This window comes from Crocodylus siamensis, chromosome 2 (assembly GCF_052110815.1).
Source record: "Crocodylus siamensis isolate JL-2025a chromosome 2, ASM5211081v1, whole genome shotgun sequence".
Classification (NCBI taxonomy): Eukaryota; Metazoa; Chordata; order Crocodylia; family Crocodylidae; genus Crocodylus; species Crocodylus siamensis.
Genome location: NC_143396.1, coordinates 19,336,261 through 19,358,868, shown reverse-complemented (window position 1 = coordinate 19,358,868; position 22,608 = coordinate 19,336,261). Strand labels below are relative to the sequence as shown.

The following is a 22,608-nucleotide window of genomic DNA, read 5'->3' as shown; positions in this document are numbered from 1 at the left end:
CTTTTCTTGTTAACTAGCCATGCTATTCTACAAAAGAATTTTGTTGAATTTGCACTCTCTCCTAAAGGTACCAGCACATTCAGTGGTAGTCCTCAACACCGTGACATATTTACAGCATCAACATGTTACCTAAATCCAGGATACCAATGCCAAGAAGGAACAGACTCTCGCCTCTTCAATGTTTTACATCTCAACCATACCAAAATACAACATTTAACAGAGCTATGGTACGCTAGAAAGGATTGTGGTAATCTTTTAAAAATTTACTACATTTATGTATGTCAGTTCTAACACTCTTTACCGGGGCTAGGCTGATGGAAAAAAACTACTAGCTAAATGATGGCTAAATTCCATCATAAGATTATATTTATTTTTATTTTTAGTTCACAGATTATATGAACAAATTACACTGTAGAATAGTTGATTATGGTTTCACTGGCCCACAGCTCTATTAGTGAAGCAAAGTATTTTATACATATTTACAATTGTTCTTCTATAACCAGAAAGCACTTTCTTCACCCAACTTACCTTATTGTGTGTAAAGGGAGAAGCTGTATATAAGGTGGGGTGGATAAGTGGACGAGGCAGATGGGGAATAGTATGCAATGGTATATGTCCATGGATATGAGGATAAAGGTGAAGTGCAGGATGTGCAGGCTTTTCTGGGTTTATAAACTGATGACCAGCAGGAAGACGTCCAGCGGTAAGTGCTGAGGCAGTCAGACCTGAAGCTTCTTGTTTGCAAACATGACATTCACAAGTATTTGGACCTTGATCAACCTGTAAGAGTGAAAAAAGTTAACCTTATTTTGCCAGACAAATAAATCAGCTAGTTTTCTGGTCCCTTTGCATATGGCAAAACAGTAAGTTTAATTTTTTTCAGTTACATACAACTGAAAACAGAAGGTACAGTTTATAGATGGGCAACACCAATAACATTAAAGGAATAGGTTTAAAACTGAAACTCAATATACCTCAAGGTTTACATGTCTGTAGCAAAGGCCATTAACAAATATTCAGAGGATATTATGGACATTTCTATAGTCAAGACTAAAAGCACAGATGGTATAGTTTGGTTCTTGCTTGGAAGTGAAGAAAAATCCTTTTTACCTATCAAGCTACTCAAAAGCTGAATCATCAGGTTACATACTCTACTAACTGCAGTTCTTTAAGTGCATTGCCTAGATATACTCCATCCATGCAGAATACAGATTCTTCATTGCCTAGATATACTCCATCCATGCAGAATACAGATTCTTCATACAGAATCTTAATATTAGTGGCCTCTATAATAGCGGCAGGGTAGCTCATTGTGGAAACAAGCATATCAGATCTGGACAACCCATATAACCACCATAATTCTTCTTGGCTGCTTCATCCCATGCACTGCATGGACATTAACTCCCAAGAAGTCATCTTACTGAAGGAAATGGGTACTAGTAATCTAAATGAATAGCTGTAGAAGAGCTCTTCCAAAGACAGAATGAGATCTGGACTTCTCTTTAGACAACCTAACATTAAATAAGTGCATGTCCTACATGTCTAAGAATAATTTTTTTTTCATTGAAATAATGGGCTGCCTGCACTTTCACTGAGGGGGCTATTACCTTCAACAGGCAGAACACATTAGCCAATTTGTAGCCAATTTTGGTATCATTCAATATTAAGCTCAAGAGTCTCCATGTTGCCATAGCATGTTCTTTAAACCCACCGCTACAGGCTTTTTAAAACATATAGGATGTGTACACACATGCTAAATTTCTAACAGTTAAGCCAACTTAATTTTTTTAAGCCAACTTAACTGTCAGAGAGGACAGCAAAGCAGAGTTGACTTAAATGCAGCGCAAAATAATATCCCTCCAAGGTGTATTATCAACTTAACTAATGTGGAGCAAAATAACACACCTCTTTGGAAGTATATTATCTTAGGCCACATTAGTTAAGTCAACTTGGTTCACAAGATGACTGTGACTATGTCAAGGAGATACAGTATATACACTCCGACATGACTTAAATTGCCTTAGTTAAGTTACCTTTAAGTTGGCTGAGTACGTGTGTAAACACCTTTAGATTCTGAGTACCTGGGAAATAAGCCAAATAGCTTGGTTCTGGCTATTGTAAAAGAGAACACCCTAGTTCAGTCTACTATTAGTTCCCCTTGCCCTCATTTATAAAGAATAATGGAAGCTGGTAGAACATTAAATATTAGATAGAAGAAATAAACTGAAGGACTGGGTTTGGTATAGATCTCAGACAACAAATAAAAAATTGTTTTATGAAATACTGTATATGGGAAGTGCTTCTAGTCAAAGCTGTAATTCCCCTAGCTAATGGTGTTGCTAAAGACAACATTTTATTTATTTTTTATACACACACTCCACCATTTGGAACATTTTTTTTTATTTTTATATATATATATATTCTCCACTGTTTGATATATTCAGTTTATTTAAGAAAGATTCTTTAGACTAGCAGTGTCATCCTTAATATATATAGTAGACAAACATTTGACTAACATGACATTATATATACACAAGCAATCAGGTTATAACAGAAGATAACTGGTTTTTCCTCAGCAGCACATATAGCCTCCTTTGAAACATAGCAATTTGACCTTGTAAAAAGGAAAAAAAAAAAAAGTCAGCTCACTTGAAATATTATTATTTACCAATTAAAATCAAAAGCTATTAAAATGTTAAGCAGTGCTAATTATGACTCTTCAGGCATTTTAGGGAAACAAATTAGTAACCCAATATGGTACCAAACCACAGGAGATATATATGTAACACATTTAACGAAAAAAAGAATGAAGTACTTAGCTATCCATGACTCCCTTTGTATGAAATTCTGTTGCAAACTGTATTAATTATTTCTACTGCCAGTCCACTGTTCTAAACCAATTAGTAACTTAACATTTTTCCCATTAAAAGAACAGATCCCAAAGCTCAGAACAGCCAATTCATCCTTTATTTCTGTTTACATATCTTAGAAGTTCATATTGGCAGGAGTACTACTTGCAAACAGGAGGCAGCCTTTTCTAAGACAGCAGCATCAACATAAAAGCTCAGCTCCTGATAAAAATTTCAGACAGGTGTCGATTCAAGGATGGAACTGCCAACCATATTTCTGCTATACATTCATGTGTTAGTCATATGTCTTGTGACTACCTAATAATATCTCCATGGACAAATATATTGAGTATGAGCACTAGTAGGTATTCACATATCCTGGTGTAATTTTATGATGATTTTTTTGTACATAAACGTAAACTACAATGGAGTACAACAAGATATACAACTTAACTAAGGTATGGTCAAACATTCCCTTTAGGTGCTTTAAAATGTGAGGGTGAGCTGCAGTTGCACTAGAGCACACAGCAGCTATTATGATGAAAACATTACATGTGCATGGTCTTGTAACAGTACAAGCTAACCCAGTGAGGAGGGCTTTAAATTAGGTTTGCCAGAGGATGGAGTCCAAAGTCCCAAGGTAAGCGGGGAAGCAGGTGACCTGGAAAAAGCACAAGCTGGAAGGGGCAACAGGAGGAGTCTGCAGAAAAGGCTGATGGGAAACACTCAATGCTTTCTTTTTACCACAGTCTTCAAGGCAAGGTCAGCTTCCATGCTACTGTACCTGGCAGCACAGTTTGGGGAGCAAGTCAGCAACAGTGGTGAAAGAATAGATTAGGGACTACTTAGAAAAACTGGATGTGTACAAGTTTGTGGAGCCAGACATGATGCACCCAAGGGTGCTGACGGAGTTGGCCAATGTGATTGAAGAGCCACTGGTAATCATCTTTGAAAACTCATAGCGATTGGAAGCGGTCCTGGATGACTGGACAAATATATAGTGTCCATCTTTAAGAAAGGTAAGGTGGAGGAACCAGGGAACTACAGACCAGTCAGTCTCACCTCAGTCCCTTAAAAGAATCATGGAGCAGGTCCGCAAAGAATCAATTTCTAAGCTGGGGTGGGCAAATATGGCCCACAGGCTAAAATATGGCATGCCAGGCACTTTCATCCGGCCCAAGGTGCCCCCTGCAACCCTTCCACCTGCAAGGGTGGGAGCGAGGCACCTACACTCACCCCCAGCTTGTCCCATTACGCCTCGCTCTCACCCTCGTGGGCAGAAGGGCCAGCTCTCCTAGCACAGGCAGGGTTGCTGCTGCAGGCTTCCTTGGCATCCCGCTTCCTCTGGGCAGCAGGTAGGGAAGTAGGGCGGGGGGGGTGAGGGGGGTTGCTGTAGCTGGGCGAGAGCAGAGTGTGGGGCTGGCTGCAGCATGGAGCCCTTGCCCAGGGGCAGGCTGCAACAGCATGGAGCTCAGGTGGCACTTAAGGCAAGGGATGTAGTTGTCCAGGCAATTAAAGTCACCCATGACATCTGCTGGGAGGAACAGTCAGCCAGGACAGACCATTCCAGGATGTTCCTAGCTGAGATACAGGACCTCCACTTAATTCAGGAGGTGCATGGTCCCACCAGAGGAAACGCCCTGTTGGACCTGGTCCTGGCCACAGGCGATGATCTGGTAAGGGGCACACTTACAGAATGGGAAACTCCCTTCTTGAGAGCACAAAGGCAGAAAGGGATCTTGAAGTCATTACTGACTCCAAGATGAACGTGGGCCGACAATGCAAGGTCACGGTTGGCAGGGCTAACTGGACCTTGTCGTGCATCCACAGGTGCATCTCAAGTAGAGCCAAGGAGATGATCCTCCTCCTCTAGGCAACGCTGGTCAGGACGCAGCTGGAGTACTGCGTCCAGTTCTGTGTGCCCCGTTTCAGGAGGGATGTGGACAACACTGAAAGGGTCCAGAGGAGGGCCACCCGCATGATCCGGGGACAACAATGAAAGACTGCGGGACCTAAACCTGTTCAGCCTTCACAAGAGAAGGTGGGGGAGGGGGGGACGACGACACTTCCCCCCCCCCCGGTGACTGTCTATAAACTCACTAGGGGGGGACCAGAAGGGTTTGGGGAAGACACTGGTTTCCCCTAGCGCCCCCTGGCATGACAAGGAACAAATGGACAAATTATTGGAGAGTAGGTTTAGATTAGACATTCATAAGAACTACTTCACAATTAGGGTGGCTAGGAGCTGGAACCAACTTCCAAGGGAAGTGGTGCTGGCTCCTACCCTGGGGATCTTCAAGAAGAGGCTTGATGCCTACCTGGATGGACTCATTTGATCCCAGTTTTTCTCCCACCCAGGCAGGGGGGTCGGACTTGAAGATCTACAGGGTCCCTTCTGACCCGACTTCTACGATTCTCTGAGTGCAGCACCCACTGGGCTGTTTGAATCCCCGGTGCTCCCTCCACTCGCAGCACAGGAGAGAAGCCCCAGGCACTGGAGCAGGCTGGGGTGGGGGAAGCAGCCAGCTCCAATGTCTGGGGCTTCCCTCTTGTGTCCTGCAAGTGTGGGGAGCACCAGAGAACAAAGGGCCCAGCAGGAGCTACACTCCTTGCTGTGACATGAAGCACTGGCCAGAGCCAGGCACCAGTAGCTTGCCTGCTGCTGCGCCATGGAGGGAGTGTAGGGAGGTCCCCACATCCCTCCCACCCCACAACCCCCACCTCCCCCCACACACATACCTGTGTTGCTTGCGTTGACTACAGGAAAGGACAGTGTATTGCAGAGATCACACACCCACACCCCACAAATGCAACAACCTACAACATACCCTACATCCCCCCCCCACACACACAGCCACACCCCCTCACAAACTCCCCCCCTGCACATGCATGCACACAAAATACACCCTCACCATACACACCTCACCACACACACACACACAACCAACCCCCCCATGCATCACACAATACTAAGAATTTATTTTTGAGTTATTATACAAATATCTCCATATACAATACACAAACACAATTCATGACAAAATATTTTTTGTAATAAAAATTAAAATGCATTATAGCACACATTTGACTTTTAGTGAATGATTTGTTTTTTTTCTGGTTCTGAGATGGCAACTCCCCCTTCCCAAAAGGAGCTTTTCTGGGGGGGCAAGGGGGTGGGGAACCTGTCAAGGGGTGGGGCTACCCATACAGCCCTTGACAGCTCACCAAATCTCATTAAGTGGCTCTCCGCCTGAAATAATTGCCCGCCCCTGTTCTAAGCACTTGGAAAAGAACAGCCAGCATGGGATTCACCAAAGGCAAATCATGCCTGACCAACCTGATTGCCTTCTATGATGAGATGACTGGATCTGGGTTCACGAAGAGCAGTGGGTGCGATCTACCCTGACTTTAAGCAAGGCTTTTGATAGTCTCCCACAACAATTCTCACAAGCAAGGTAAAGAAGTATGTGTTGGATGAAGGGACTAAGGTGGTTAAAAAAAAAAAACTGGCTGGATCATTGGGTTCAAAGGGTAGTAATCAATGGCTCAATGTCTAGCTGGCAGCCAGTATCAAGTGAAGCATCCCAGGGGTCAGTCCTGGGACTGGTTTTGTTCAATATTTTCATAAGCAACACAGAAGATGAGATGGCGTGCACCCTCAGCAAGTTTGCAGATGACACCAAGCTGGGGGGAGTAGTAAATATGCTGGAGGGTAGGGCTAGGTTTCAGAGACCTTGACAAATTGGAGGATTGAACCATGATTGGTCTCATGAGGACAAATGCAAAAAGTCCTGTACTTAGGACAGAACAATCCCATGCACCACTACAAGCTGGGGATCAGCTGGCTAAACAGAAGCTCCACAGAAAAGAACCTGGAGGTACTTGGTAAGCTGAATATGAGCCAGCAGTTTGCCCTTACTATGAAGCACTCAGCATACTGGGCTGCATTAGTAGGAAAGTTACCAGCAGATCAATGGAAGTGATTATTCCCCTCTGATCAGCACTGGTGAAGCCACATCTGGAGTACTGTGTCCAGTTTTCGGCCCCCCATGAAAAAACAGATTTAGACAAATTGGAAAGAGTCCAGCAGAGGGCAACAAAATAATTAGGGGGCTGGGGCACATGGTTTCTAAGGAGGGGCTGAGTGAGCTGCACTTATAGTCTGGAGAAGAGAAGACTGAGAGGAAAATTAACAACAGCCTTCGGTTACCCGAAGAGGATGAAGCTAGACTGTTCTCAGTGGCAGTAGATGACAGAACAAGGAGCAATGGTCCTTGCAGCAAGAGAAGTTTAGGTCAGAGATTACGGAAAAAACTCTCATGAGGAGGGTAGTAAAGCACCGGAACAGGTTACCCAGAGGAGTCTCCATCCTTGGAAGTTTTTAAGACCTGGCTAGACAAAGCCTTGGCTGGGATGATCTAGTTGGGGATAGCCCTGCTTTCAGCAGGGGGCTGGACTAGCTCAGTGTTTCCCAACCTTTTCCAGCCCAAGGCACACTTAGATTGTTCAGACAATAAAGAAGTTCCTCCTTATGTCCAACCTGAAACAGTCATGCAGGAGTTTGTGACCGTTCGACCTCATCATCCCTTGGGGTGCTCTGATGAACAGATAAGCTTACCAGGATCTGGGGGAACATCTGTTCACCAGAGCGCCCCAAGGGATGACAAGGTTGAACGGTCACAAATTCCTCCATGACTGTTTCAGACTGGACATAAGGAAGAACTTCTTTACTGTCCGAGCCCCCAAGGTCTGGAATAGAGACTGATGCCAGAGGTGGTTCAAGCACCTACACCGAATGCCTTCAAGAGACATTTGGATGTTATCTTGCTGGGATCCTATGATCCCTGCTGACTTCCTGCCCCTGGGGCAGGGGGCTGGACTCCATCTTCTGAGGTCCCTTCCAGCCCTAAGGTCTATGAATCTATTAATAAATTTTTTCCGCGGCACACCTGTCAAGACCTTCCCCATCCTCATACCTATTGTAGCACATTGCCATGGCAAAATTCCACGGCACATCTGTTCATTTCTGATGGCACCCTGGTTGGAAAACACTGGACTAGATGACCTCCTGGGGTCTCTTCCAACCCTAATTAGCTATACTGCCTCAACTTAGAAATAATAGAAAACTGACTTTTAACAGAACAAGGTCAAAGCTGGAGTGGTTGCTATATTTACATCTGGTTTGATTCTGCAGTGACACAACAGTGGCTTTGTAACAGTTTTTATTTGGTATCCTTTGATAGTGACAACAGTTACATCCCTCTACAGCCCTACAGTTGGTCAGAATGTAGGCTGTATATATGTGCCAAAGCAGCAGATGGCAAGAGAACAAGAAACATCCTGGTTGCCTTGAGCAAACAGCTACCTGGGTATTAACTAGAGACAGATGACATCTGCAATGGTATAGTTGACACTGACTGGATTATAAAACTTACCCTTTCAGGGGTAAATGTCCACTGGTTTGCACGGCCACCCCCATTCAGGGGTTTATATCATGTATCCATTACATTTTTACAACAATTTACACAAGATTATACCAGTGTAGAGCCTGCAACTGTCCAGGCTCTACATCTGTAACTGATACTCTAATGAAAAATTCTCTCACCCAAGTTGTCAAAACTTCGAAGTTAATTCACAATAGGTCTAAGAGTTAAACAAGCTCTACCTGCTGGCTGGGGTAAGATGGTGGAGGACTATCCACTTTTTTTTCATCTTTCCTTAATGTTCTTTTTCCTAGATTTATTTCTTCCTTCTGAGTTCCTGGTGGTTCACCACTGCTTTCACCATCTGCTTCTTCATCATCTGCTTCTGAGGAACTGCTGCTAGTACTGCTCACCTGAGGAGACTGAAAAAAGTCAGTAGTTTTTAATACAAAGGGTATATTCCCTAACAGGCATTTTCATCTGACAGAGGAGATTAAATTTAAACAGATGCATACCTCATCTTTCAATGCCATGTTTTCTCCTCCACCATTTAGTTCACTGTGGATTCCATTCATGTTGGCTACAACCTCTGCATCATCATAATTGTTCAGTGGATAGATATCAGCAAATTTTGCTGATAACGGTGCAACATCTTCATCATCACTACCACTGGGGGGAAAATAGGCTTACATAAATCATGATGCCCAGTAACCTCTGCTATTGTGAAAGTAGGTACTAGAACACTGAAATGAAATAAAGTTTAGATCGTAATTTGTATAAATATTCTGATTTAATTTAAAACGATCTGTTTCAATAAATTTTAATCACTAAAACATAACTACGTATCATCCAACCTGTTTAAAGTAACAGCTTCATTTTTAATAGAAAGTTGGAACTAAAAATAAGATTGTGTCATGTTTTTATGTAGAATATTTTTTCCTACTGCTTTCACTTCCTGATATTCATTGACTACGACATGATAGGGTAAACATCAGCTTTGCCTTTTATGAAAAAAAGCATATCTAACAAGTTGCTTGGGGGGGGGGTTTAAAATATTTTTAGAATTCTGAGCATAATCATCTGATCAATCATTTTAATATTTCTGTGAAGCACATTACCATGCTAGTGTGGTGATATAAAAATAGTGTTCATCTTTAGGAATTACAAGAGTAAATGCTTCGCAGAGTTTAAAGATTTAACTAGAATAATTTCCTTGCCACAGCTAAAAAAAAATAAAGATGCATGCTTAGTTACCTACCTTGCAGGGATGCCGCAAAGATTAATTACAGGCAACCCCGCTTAACGTTGTTTCACTTAGCGCCATTTTGCTATAACGCTCATTTTAAATTGATACCTAATTTCACTTAGCGCTCAGCAAGTTTTGTTATAACGCTCGCGATAGCCATCCTGGGTCGTCAAATACTTTCGGTTTCACTTAATGCTCGTTTCACGTAACTCTCGTTTTTTCAGAAACCAATTAAGAGTGCTAAGTTGGGGTTGCCTGTACATAATACTTTGTACAGAACATCAAAATACATAAAGAGCTTTAAAGTGTGTATTATGTGTCTCTCTGCATACCAGGAAGTTTCTGTGCTGTGATCTAACTACAGTTCAGCACTGTTATGCATGGGTCAAACATGCCACAGGGATAGAAATACCCAACATATTAAAAGTTATAATCAAGAACAGAAAGAGCCTCCCCAAAAGGGAGAGTAAATGCATATTTTTCCATAATAATGTTTTATTTAGGAACTGCTACTTGGATTCAACTAAACTAGCTTCTCATAAGGCAGGTTAGAATATAGATCTTCTTTCCTTGAGAACAGAAGTTTGCTTGAGTTTGAGATAACAGCTTCACGGCAAAGCCAATCTGAAACATTTGGAAGATTTTTTTTTAATTTGACAAAATATAAAAACACCTGATGGATATACATGAAATATAGAAACAGGAGATTTTTAGGAAGTTGTTTATACTATATAACGTTCTGAAATAAGTACAAGACATGAATATAGAGATCAGGAAATTGACACTTAGGAAAAAAATAGTTTTGATACTCTGGTTGTCTTAGATCACGGTGGACAAAATGAGGCCCTTATAAAGTTTAGAAAAGTAATATTTATTTGCCCCTGGCTGCCTGCCATGCGGCCCTCAATGGCTTGCCAAAACTCAGTAAGTGACCCTCCACTCGAAAAATTGCTTGCCCATGTTAGATGCATCTTGATTTAATGTGCAAAGCCAAAAACTGAACAAATTTCAGGCACTTCTGTGCCTTCAAATGGGGGTGGGGTAGAGAAAGAGATTGTATTAATTGGAACACCCCTGCACATAGCAATTATGCAGCTACCTAAACTGCCAGAATACTACCCTTCTCAAAACTTTCTACATAAGTATTTTTCTGAATATAGGCTCTCATTATAAAAGATTAAATTTTTAGCCCTGGTGGACCAAAGACGCTTTGAAATGAGCCTGAAATATAAAAATCACTCAAGAAATTTATGCCTGCATTTATAAGTGCCCTGAAAAAATTAGCTGGCAGATGTGTACTATGCTCAATCATTTAAAAAAGGTGCTAATATGGTATTATTTAGGGACTTGTCATTAGAATTAAAACATCAGTTAAATTTTACTACTGATCACTTTAGCACACAGGTGTCAAAGATACAGGCAGTGAGCTAAATTCAGCCCAAAGTCCTGTCATCCCAGAGCTACAGCTGCTCTTCCTGCCACCAAATTTCTGGCCACATGGAGAGCCCTGTGGGCTGTTATCTGGAGCAAAACGTAGTGTCATTTGGCACATGACCCTGGAGATTTAGTGATGGAAGGAGTGGCAACTGCTGTGACTCCAGGACCTGCAGCAATTAATGCTACTACTGCCAAATTTCCAGCCCTGTGAACCATACAACACAACCCCATTTGAAACTCCTGCTTTGGCAGAATCAACCTAAGGAGTGAACACGCTACAGCAGCTTGGTTAGTTGCTGTCAATGGTTTCTCCATGTGCAGACATAGAAGTTCAACCCACTGCCATAATTAAAAAAATTATTTCTACCTCTTACACTTTGGGGCAGGCACAGAACAATGCTAATACATATTGACACCAAAAGTCTCAAAAACCATAGGCTCTATTATTTATAGAGAAGATAAGCAGTTACATTTTTAACATCTTTTTTTTTTTTTTTTGCTGGAGGTCTCGAATGAATGACTGGGTGTGGAAAGATGAATAAATTATATCAAGTTAAAGGTGGGGGTGAGGATTGCAAAGGACACTAACCAGGTGTCAGGTACTCTGCTGTTATTTGAATCTGCTCTTACCCTGCAGCAGGTGAATGTTAATCAAAGGCAGTTCATTCCAAACGAAACAGGTCAAGGTCCAATGGCTTAGCTTCAATTAGCTCCATAACAGGAACAGGCAAGAAAATAATTACCACGGACCAGGCTAATACACTTCCCCTCTTCAGTTGGTACAATTTGTTCACCTGTCCACAGCTCTTGAGGATGATATTCAACAAATAAACTATTTTTAAATCAGATGATTAACCATTAATGTCATCACTCACACATGAGAACTTAAATATTAATGTAACAAGATCTTAATCACTGGCCTTTCTAAAACAAATAAACTAGCTCCATTTTTCCTCAAAAGTCTTGTAGTGGCATGTTCCTGATTCATGTGATGTCCCTTCTCAGAAGTAGTTCATTTATGGCATAAGTATACAATCAAGATGCAAATAATTATTTAAAGTATCAGTTTCTCAATATTGCAGGAATGTGGACTGAGAAGACAGATGGGTCACCACCCAGAAATTTAACTCTGCTTCCAGTAGTTGTTAAATGTAAATGTAGGGATCTGTAGTAGGTGAGAGATAAGAACATAAGAACTGCCAATTACCGTGTCAGACCATAGGTCCATCTTGCCCAGTATCTCGTGCCACACAGTGGCAGAGAGTGAATGCTGAAAGGGAGAGTGAACTGTGTATGACCAGAGATTCCCCCCCACCCCCAGCTGTTCCTCTCTGATGCAGCCTCAAGCATTTAAGGTTTAGGAAGCTTTAATTCAGAGGCTGCATCCCTAAATCCCAGGCTCAATAGCTACTGATGTCTCTTGCCTTCAAAAAGTTGTCCAATCCCTTTTTGAATTTGGCTGAACTGTCAGCACCCACATTTGATTGCAATGAGTTCCACACTTTAATTACATGCTGAAAAAGAACTTTTTGTTAGTTTTACACTTACCATCTACTAGTTTCTTTTGCGACTCCTACCTCTTGTATTAAGAATAAATCCCCAATTCCTTTCTCTTCACCATTTAGTATTTTGTAAATCCTTATGTTCCCCCTGAAGTGCCTCCTCTAAACTGAATAGGCGTAGCCCTCCTTAGTCTCTCCATACTGCTAATCATCCATGTTGCCCTTCTCCGTCCCCTCTCTAGTTCTTCTACATTCTTTTTGAAGTGGGGGGACCAGAACAGGACACACTATTTAAGGTGTGGACATACCATGGACTTAAAAGGGGCATAATGTTACTTTCTATTTTGTTTATAATTCCCTCCTTAATAATCCCTAGTACTTTGGTTTAGGGATGCACCGATAAAGATTTTGGGGGCCGATACTGATAGCTGATCTTTAAGAAGGCATATTGGCCAATACCAACCTGATTTCTGATATAGCTGCATGAAGCTGGTAAGTTTGTTGTGGTAAAAGGGGAGGGGGAGGGAAGGGGTCTGTGTGGGGGAAAACACAGTGAGGGAGGGAGTGGGGCTGGGGTAGGTGCTGCCCAGGCAGGGCAGGTGTGGGATGGGAAGGCTTCAAAAGGATTTGTGCTGAGCAGGTTAGGCACTGGCGATGCTAAGAAGGGGGCTATAGGGAGGCTGCAGCCACCCCAAATTCCACCGTAGCTCCCTCTCAGTGCCACTGCCACCCATCCCAAGCACATTGCAGTATGGTCCCCAGCCCCAGCCTCCTTGGCCTACCCTACGTAGATCCAGGGGCACACATCCCCCTGATGCCCTCCCAGAAAAACAGCAAGAGCCACCAAACAAGCAGAGCGCAGTGGGGAACTGCCCCCACTTCCCCCAGATGAGCTGCAGCACCATCCCACGCTCGTCCCGGCTAGGCAGCACCTACACCAGCCCCACTCCCTCCCTCCCCATAACGGGTGCTGATCTGCCTCCCCAACACCCACTCCCCTTCCACCACAACAGACTTACCAGCTGCACACAGCTCTCCACACTGCCAGGCTGTGCTCCTTGTTGCCTACGTGCTGCGCTGAAGCTGCATGCACTCCTAGGCATTTATTGGTCAAATTATTAGCGATATCAGGCCAATTTCAGATATAGTCAGTTTTCTTTATATGGGTGCCAATCTGCTATCACAGGGGTCTTCAACCTTTAAGGTTGTACCCTTGGGGAGGGAGGGTAAGCAGCCAGATGCAGAGCAGGGGGGCAGGGGGCAAGCGGCTGGACATAGGGCAGGGGCATGGCAAGCAGCAGAGCAGCAGCAGCACAGCGCTCCATCCCCTCCTGCCCCATGTACACCCCAGGACCTTTCAAAGTACCTCCACGGGTATGCACACCCCCAGCTGACAACCCCTGCAATATCAGACTGATGTATCGGTGCATCTCTACTTTGTTTTCCCCATTTCCTTTCCTTCACAGTCCACCTTGATCCTTACAACTTTATATAATTTTGTGTCATTGGCAACACTGGCAAATATGGCCACCTCACTAGTCACCCCTTTTCCAGATCATTTATGAATATGTTGAACAGCACTGGTCCCAGCACAGATCCCTGAAGGACTTCTTCCCAACCTGAAGACAGACCATTCACATCCACTCTTCGCTTTCTGTCTTTGAGGCAATTTCTAATCCACGTGTGGACGTTCTCTGTAATCAAGACTACCTAATTTAGTTAGGAGTCTCTGATGGGGGACCTTGTCAAGGCTTTTTTAGACATTCAAATATATTATGTCAACTGGATCGCCCCAATCTAGCATGATCTGCCTTTGACAAAGCTGTACTGACTCCTCCACAGTAAATCATGTTTATCCATGTGCTGAATAATTCTTTTTTATTATTATTGCTTTAATCAGTTTCCAGGAACAGAAGTTAGGCTCACTGGCCTGTAGTTCCTTGAATCCCCACTAGAGCCCTTTTTAAATATGGGAATCACACTGCCAGTTCTCCAATGCTCTGGTACCAACAATGATTTTAGTGATAGGGTTCAGAAAGACTGTGAAGCGAACCAGAATTTGAGTTGCAGATAAACTTTTTCAGGCAAAAAACAAAATAATTGTTTGCTATCTTGATAAAAGGGCCAGCAACAACTTAAATAAAAGAATTCTATCTTCTGTAGAAATTGGTGGCAAAAGAGAGGTTTCCAACTTAGCACTTTAAGTGGACTTATTAAGCTCTATTTATTAGCAACCTATGCTTTTTAACAAAACAGAGAAGAACTACCATCTTAAAAAAGTCTCACCAAAATAAGCTGCTCAGTGGGAAATGACATCCAGGTTCGCAGGAGATCCCTACAGCAAATCTCTACCCCTTACCATCTGAGACTGAAAATTAATGGCAGAAAAGACAACAACCTTTCTGAAATCCAACACATGTTTATCTTGCACAGAATTACCTGCATTCCTGTAAAGCATTTTAAATTACTTTTTAAGATTAATCATTTACAATGTTTTTAATATCTAGCAAATGGGGCACTATGTGCTTGGCTTTTTAAGCGCAATAAATGTTAAATAATAAACTTTATGCAATGCCAGTTTCTCTTTCTAGGATGATTGACCTTTTGCAACTTGCCTTCCATTGTTTTTTCAAATTCACCACGATTTAAAAACTTGCAATAAAAAACACTTACAAAGTTGGTGCAGAGCCATTATCTGTGAGGATTAGTCTGGGATGTTGCTGAACTGTAATAGGAGAGCTGGAACCTGATCCTGAGCTTGCTGAAGACATACTAGGTGGGCGGATCTCAGATAGATAATCCGGAGCAGAATCAATTTGTAGTGGTAACTGGTTAATATGGATGTCATCCGTTATTGGTGAATCCATGATGCCACATGTTAAAATGTGTGAAAGGCTGCAGTCATCACAAGTACATCTGCTCAAGAATTAAGATGATCACAAAACTTTACTTCACAGATTTTTCAACTATAGTTTTAAGTAGCTTTCAAATCTATTAATGCACTGTGCCTGCCACAATACTGGATTTTCCTTTTTTTCTTTAACACACAAAGTTAATGTTTTATTATGATCTCATGTTAAAAACATCAACTCACCTTCTTCTATAATTACAGTTGGGACAGTCAGGCATGCTCAGACGTGATGACAGCATATGCCTCATTGTGTCTGTGAAGTTGTTCTCTCCAGCTAGTGCTTTCTTGTTATTTAGCTAAAGTAAATTATAAAGCAGAGTTTTAGCACTGCAAACATTTTCACTAAAGTTTTAATCATAGTTCACAATATATGTAATTAATAGCAGAAAAATTCTTTCCATTTGCAATATAGCGCTTCAAAGGAAGCGTGTCTAAATCAGGTAATAATTTGATAAACATGTTTTGGTCATCACAACACTAATGTCAAAAAATTTATAAAAACTAAAAGTTTAGATTTAAAAAAGTGATACATGTCTGGCATTCAAAATACATGCTGGCTCAAAGAAAAGACATTTCCACATAAAAGGAATTAGACAGCTTTGTCCATCTCTCCGACCCATGTATAGATTTAGCCTTTTTTGTACAAATTCCTACTCTATCACTACACCAAGTTGTTTCACTTCAGTACTTCTCTCCCTTAGTCAAGGATATGCACAGAAGGACATTATTCGCAAGTGGAGGAAGAATGAAAAAACATGCAAGTTTAGTAAAAAGCTGTACAGCCAACTCTGTAGCTACTCTAAGCTAGATCCGAATAAGAATTTAGAAGCCTAAAACAGGCAAGATTCAGGAACCTAACTCCAAAACTGCAATGAAAACAACCCCCACTTAGAAAACAAGCTAATCCGAACTCATTAGAACCCCACTGTCTGACCTCAAAGTTCTTCAGGTACCTGCTTGGCTTTTTCATGCCCAGAACTACACTCCTGTGAGCTGCTGAGTATTTATGCCCATTGGCATTCAAGGACAAAGGATCCTTGACTTTCATCTACTGAAGAGATTGCTGTAACAGGTGTGCAGAATTAGACATTTCACAACAATTCAGTTGCAATCATTTTCATTTGAAATACAAATCAAGTACAATGAGCTAGTGCCCACCTGATGTACCAGCTCAGTGGGTAGAAGGCTCAGCCAGAAGACAGGAGATTCAGGTTAGCTTCTCTATTCAGACTGAGACAGTTCAAAACCCCATCTACAACCTCCCAAATGCACGCATGTAACCAATGGGCTACAGCGGAGGTCAGCAGCCTTTCAGTAATGAAGAACCAAATAATTAAACACAGCTCAACTGGCAGAGCCAGAATGTATAACTTACTTTGGTGAAGTTCACATGGAGGAGAGGAGGTTACAGGAGAATTTTTGTTTTTGATGGGGGGGGGGGAAAGAAGGGAGAATAGGTCTGGAAGATTAAATGTATTTTGCATATTTTCTCTTTATTGTTAGGTTGTATTCATTACAAATTAGTGAGAATACTGCAGTTGCATTTTGCTCACAAAAGCCGTTGTCAATATTTGTACTGCTTACATTCACCATTAAATCCTGATGCAACCGATTCATCAGTCAAACCTTGGCCACAAATGTTATATTCGACTAACTTCATTATTGACAAAGTTTATTTGCAGACGTGCTCCCAAAAACTGTTATCATGCCAGCAGCAAAACTTTGTCTACAAATATGCTGGGGTCAGGAGACTTGGAACGGAAGATGATCAGCAGAGATCCAGGGTTTCTGTTTCTTGTGGAAAAACATGGATTTTCACCTTTAAAAAAAGGAGAATGCAGGAAACTGCAGGTTTCCCCTTGTAGTCTGGCAGTGTTCCAGCCTGCAAGGGGCTGCTGGGGGGGAAGCAAGATGCAGGGGGCAGGGCCACCATGCATACGTGTGCACAAACATAAACACATTGCACCCAGGCAGGGTGGTGGAAACCAGCTCCCCCCAAGCAAATCTATGGGGGATGAGAGGGGCACAGGTGACATAGCCGAGGCACCAGGTGGCACAGGTGACATGGGAAGGTGGGGGAAACACAAGCAAGGTGTCAGGCAGGGGGAAGAGCATGTGGACCCCCAGATTTCTGGGCACACTGTGGGGTGTGAGGCGTAGGGCTGCAGCCTGGCCTGACCAACTCCAGGCAGGAGCCACAGGAGGGAGCACCACACTGCCATGATCACCAAGGTGAAGTACCCCTTGCATGCCCAGCAAGTGGGAGCACAACTTCATGCCACTGCACTTCACCCTGGTGGCTATGGCAGCATGGAGCTCCCTCCTGTGCTGGATGCCTGCCACTAGGCTACCAAGGCAGCTTCTGCCTGAAGCTGGTCTGGCCCAGCTGCAGCCCCACACCCTGCTGCAGGCACAGAAATCTGGGGGACCACATGCCCCACTGCCACATTGCCTCCTTCCAATCTGTCACCTGTGCCCACCCTCCCACCTCCCTCACACTGGGAGTGCCGGGGCAGTGGGTTGGAAGTGAGAGACAACGGCAGGGGCAGGGTACTGGCATACCAGGGCTGCTCAGTGCCACAAAGCAGCAGTTGAGGGGGGACAGGACAGGACAGCCATAGCTGGACCTGCATCCTGGTAAGCAAAGGGGGTAGGGGGTATTCTGATTGTCCATGATAAAAAAAGAATCAAAATGCCAAAATGTACAGGCATTTAGAATGTATTTTATTATAATGATTAAGGCATGATAAGCTTCCAAACTGCTTTAAAATTGTAAATATGGCAATAAGAAATTGTGTTCAACTAATACATGCATGCACAGCAGAAAAATACCGATTTTGGGTCAAATGCAGAATCAGAAAATTTAGGATTTTTAAACACAGAAAACCAGGATCCCTGGTGATCAAGTCACTTGCTTTGTAATGAGTCTTTCAATGCATCACTTGCTTGAAGATCTGCAAGTTCTATCTAATAAACTTGAGGTGCCTCTTCAATGTCAAATGCAAATACATTTCACAAAAATGAAGATGAATGTGTTTTGAATACTTAAGGAAACCTTTAAACATTTTTCTGGAATTCCTCCTGAAATTGTTTGAAAAAAGTCTCAATAAACCTACCCCATGGAAAATCCATATCTATTCCTGCTTTCGCTCTATGTGTTTACAACTAGGAAGGTGTAAAAAGCTTTTTCAGTGATGCAGCTCATCAAAAGATTCATCTGTAGATCTCGAATGCTTTCACATCAGCAGTACAGGTTGTAGCTGCATTGGTCTAAGAATACAGGCAGACAAGGTTCTTTGGGTAAATCTGAGATCTTTTATCAGACTCAATGGTCAAAACGGAGAAACAGGTAAGCGATAGGGGACGGGGCATTGCTGTGACTAGGGGGTCAGTGGGCACAACCGCTGAAGGCCTCAAATGCCTCTACACGAATGCTCGAAGTATTAGCCAGACTGCAGGACCTCCATCTAACCCAGGAGGTGCACAGTCCCACCAGGGGAGACGCCTTGTTGGACCTAGTGCTGGCCACGGGTGATGACCTGGTGAGGGGGCTGCGGGTGATGGGCCACCTGGGAGACAGTGATCATCGCTTGCTGGAATTCACCATCCAGCGTAAGGTGGCAAAGGGCTGCAGCAAGGCAACAGCCCTAGACTTTAGGAGGGCTGACTTCAACAAGCTAAGGAGGATAGTTGGGGAAGCGCTGAGGACCCAGAGGGGAAGGGAATCAGATGTCGAAGGTGAGTGGTTGCTCCTTAAGGAGACGATCCTCCATGCCCAAAGGGAGGTAATCCCAACAAGGGTCAAAGGGAGCAGGAGGGCACATAAACCCCCATGGCTCACTAAGAGCATCCGGGAATGTCTCCTTGCTAAAAGGGAGGCATATACCCAATGGAGAGATGGGGTCATCGCCAAGAAGGACTATGTTATAGTCGCCCGAGGATGTAGGGGGGCAGTCAGGAGGGCCAAGGCAGAGTTGGAGATAGGACTAGCTTCCCGGATTAAGGACAATAAGAAGTCCTTCTTCAAATACATAGGGGGTAAAAAGAGGGTCCCGGGTAATGTGGGGCCCCTGCAGGACACGATGGGCAACTTAGTCATCACACCAGATGACAAAGCTAACATATTTAACGATTTCTTTGCCTCTGTCTTCCTAAGTAGGGACCAGTTCAGCCACCTCCCTGCTGGGCCCCCCTCGGGCCCCGAGAGAGACACGCCTGGGCCAAGGGTTAGCGAGGAGTTAGTTAGGGTACTTCTGGAGAAGCTGGACGTGTTCAAGTCCGCTGGTCCGGACGATCTTCACCCTAGGGTTCTACAGGAACTGGCTGAGGTCATTGCGGGACCCCTGGCACGGCTCTATGAGCATTCGTGGTGCTCTGGCGAGGTGCCGGAGGACTGGAAGAGGGCCAATGTGGTCCCTATCTTCAAAAAGGGAAAAAAAGAGGACCCGGGAAATTACAGGCCAGTTAGTCTGACCTCAATCCCGGGTAAGCTCTTTGAAAAAATTATCCTGGCACACATCCAGGAGGGCCTTGCGGGGGAATGCATGCTCAGGGGCAACCAACATGGGTTCATCAGTGGCAGGTCTTGTCAGACCAACCTGGTGGCCTTTTACGATCAGGTCACCAAATCATTAGACGCAGGGGTTGCTGTGGATGTAGTCTTTTTGGACTTCCGGAAGGCTTTCGACACTGTCTCTCACCCTGTCCTCATCAAAAAGCTGAGAGACTGTGGTGTCGATGCCCACACGGTCAAATGGGTCGCCAACTGGTTGGAGGGCCGCACCCAGAGGGTGGTAGTGGATGGGTTCTTCTCGACCTGGAAGGATGTGGGCAGTGGGGTTCCGCAGGGCTCGGTCCTCGGGCCTGCACTGTTCAACATCTTCATCAGTGACTTGGATGAGGGGGTAGAAAGCACCCTGTTCAAGTTTGCTGATGACACTAAGATGTGGGGGGATGTGGGTGCACTAGAAGGATGCAATAGGCTACAAGCTGACCTTGACAGGTTGCAACGGTGGGCGGATGAGAATAGGATGGGGTTTAACACTGATAAGTGCAAGGTGTTGCACATGGGGAGGAAGAACCGGCACCACACTTACAGGTTGGGGAACTCTCCTCTTGCCAGCACGGAGGCGGAAAAGGATCTTGGAGTCGTCATTGACTCCACGATGAACATGGGCCGGCAGTGTGGGGAGGCAGTCAAGAAGGCCAATCGTACCCTATCATGCATCCACAGATGCATCTCGAGCAGGTCCAGGGAGGTGATCCTCCCCCTCTATGCGGCACTGGTCAGGCCGCAGCTGGAGTACTGCGTCCAGTTCTGGGCGCCACACTTCAAGAGGGACGTGGACGATATGGAAAGAGTTCAGAGGAGGGCCACTCGTATGATCAGGGGTCAGCAGGGCAGGCCTTATGAGGATAGGCTACGGGACCTGAACCTGTTTAGCCTCCACAAGAGAAGGCTAAGGGGGGACCTTGTGGCCTGCTACAAACTGGTCAGGGGGGATCAGCAGGTATTGGGGGAGTCCCTGTTCCCCCGTGCACTGCCAGGAGTGACCAGGAATAACGGTCACAAACTGGCGGAGGGTAAGTTTAGATTAGATATTAGGAGGCGCTACTTCACAGTCAGGGTGGCTAGGGCCTGGAACCAGCTTCCAGGGGAAGTGGTGCAGGCTCCTAGCCTGGGGATTTTTAAAAGGAAGTTAGATGAGCACCTTGCCGGGGTCATCTGACCCCGGTGCTCTTTCCTGCTAAGGCAGGGGGTCGGACTAGATGATCTACCTAGGTCCCTTCCGACTCTAGCTACTATGAAACTATGAAACTATGAAACTAACTCACTCAAACAGATGGAAAAATTCTTCTTTGCAAGCTTTCGGGTAAAAATGCCCTTTGTACAAAAGCTGAGGAAGCATTTGCAGTTGGTCTGTGCTCTTCCTGGATGAAATAGTAGAACCAGAAGCCAACATGCATGGGAGAATTAATATAGCTGGTAAGTAATAGAGAGGTTACCTGGGGAGCTGGATGTTAGGCAAGTTATCATGTGTCATGAATCCAATGTCTATTTTAGTCCATGAGAAATGTCCCCCACAGGCAATTCATAGTTTCTAGGTTCGGAAGGGACCTGAGTAGATCATCTAGTCTGACCCCCTGCCATGGCAGGAAAGATTACTGGGGTCAAACGACCCCAGCAAGGTGTACATCTAGCCTCCTCTTAAAGACCCCCAGGGTAGGAGCCAGCACCACTTCTCTTGGAAGTTGGTTCCAGATCCTAGCCGCCCTGACTGTGAAGTAGCGCCTTCTGATATCTACCCTAAATCTACCCTCTGCCAGCTTGCGACCGTTATTCCTGGTCACTCCTGGCAGTGCTCGGGGGAACAGGGACTCCCCCAGTGCCTGCTGATCCCCTCTGACTAGTTTGTAACAGGCCACTATATCCCCCCTCAGCCTTCTCTTGGGACCTGAACCTGTTTAGCCTGCACATAGCCTCTCCTCATAAGGCCTTCCCTGCTGTCCCCTGATCACGTGAGTGGCCCTCCTCTGGACCCTCTCCATGTTGTCCACATCCCTCCTGAAGTGCGGTGCCCAGAACTGGACGCAGTACTCCAGCTGCAACCTAACCAGAGAGAGGGAGGGGGAGGATCACCTCCTTGGACCTGCTCGTGATGCATCTGTGGTTGCATGCGGTTGGCCTTCCTGACTGCATCCCCACACTGCCAGCCCATGTTCACCTTGGAGTGAATGACGACTCCAAGATCCTTTTCTGCCGCTGTACTGATGAGAAGGGAGTTCCCCAGCCTGTAGGTATGGTGCCAGTTGTTCCTCCCTAGGTGCATCACTTTGCACTTGTTGGTGTTGAATCCCATCCTATTCTTGTCCGCCCACCCTTGTAACCTGTCTAGGTCCAATTGCAGCCTATTCCTCCCTTCTAGCGTGCCCACATCCCCCCACATCTTAGTGTCATCAGCAAACTTGAACAGGGTGCTTTTTACCCCCTCGTCCAGGTCACTGATGAAGATGTTGAACAGCGCAGGCCCGAGGACCGAGCCCTGCAGAATGCCACCACCCACATCCCTCCAGGCTAAAAATGACCCATCCACCACCACTCTGGGTGCGGCCCTCCAGCCAGTTGGCGACCCAATTGACTGTGTGGGTGTCGACACCACAGTCCCCCAGTTTCTTAATGAGAACAGGGTCAGAGACAGTGTTGAAGGCCTTCCGAAAGTCCAGGAAGACTATGTCCACTGCT

General features: G+C 44.6%; 1 protein-coding gene across 3 annotated transcripts in view; it reads right to left on the bottom strand.

Moving 5' to 3' along the window:
- Positions 1 to 22,608, bottom strand: part of FAM193A (family with sequence similarity 193 member A) — a 162,013-nt gene that overhangs the window by 33,457 nt on the left and 105,948 nt on the right. For 2 of the 3 annotated variants that reach the window (XM_090035439.1, XM_090035438.1), the window contains exons 10-14: positions 15,549 to 15,661; positions 15,128 to 15,370; positions 8,785 to 8,938; positions 8,512 to 8,691; positions 529 to 780 (exon numbers count right to left, since the gene is read on the bottom strand). In XM_090035439.1, coding sequence (XP_089891565.1) covers positions 529 to 780; positions 8,512 to 8,691; positions 8,785 to 8,938; positions 15,128 to 15,370; positions 15,549 to 15,661 — 942 coding nt within the window. The remainder of the gene's footprint in view (positions 1 to 528; positions 781 to 8,511; positions 8,692 to 8,784; positions 8,939 to 15,127; positions 15,371 to 15,548; positions 15,662 to 22,608) is intronic. The other variant, XM_090035440.1, reaches the window with a different exon arrangement.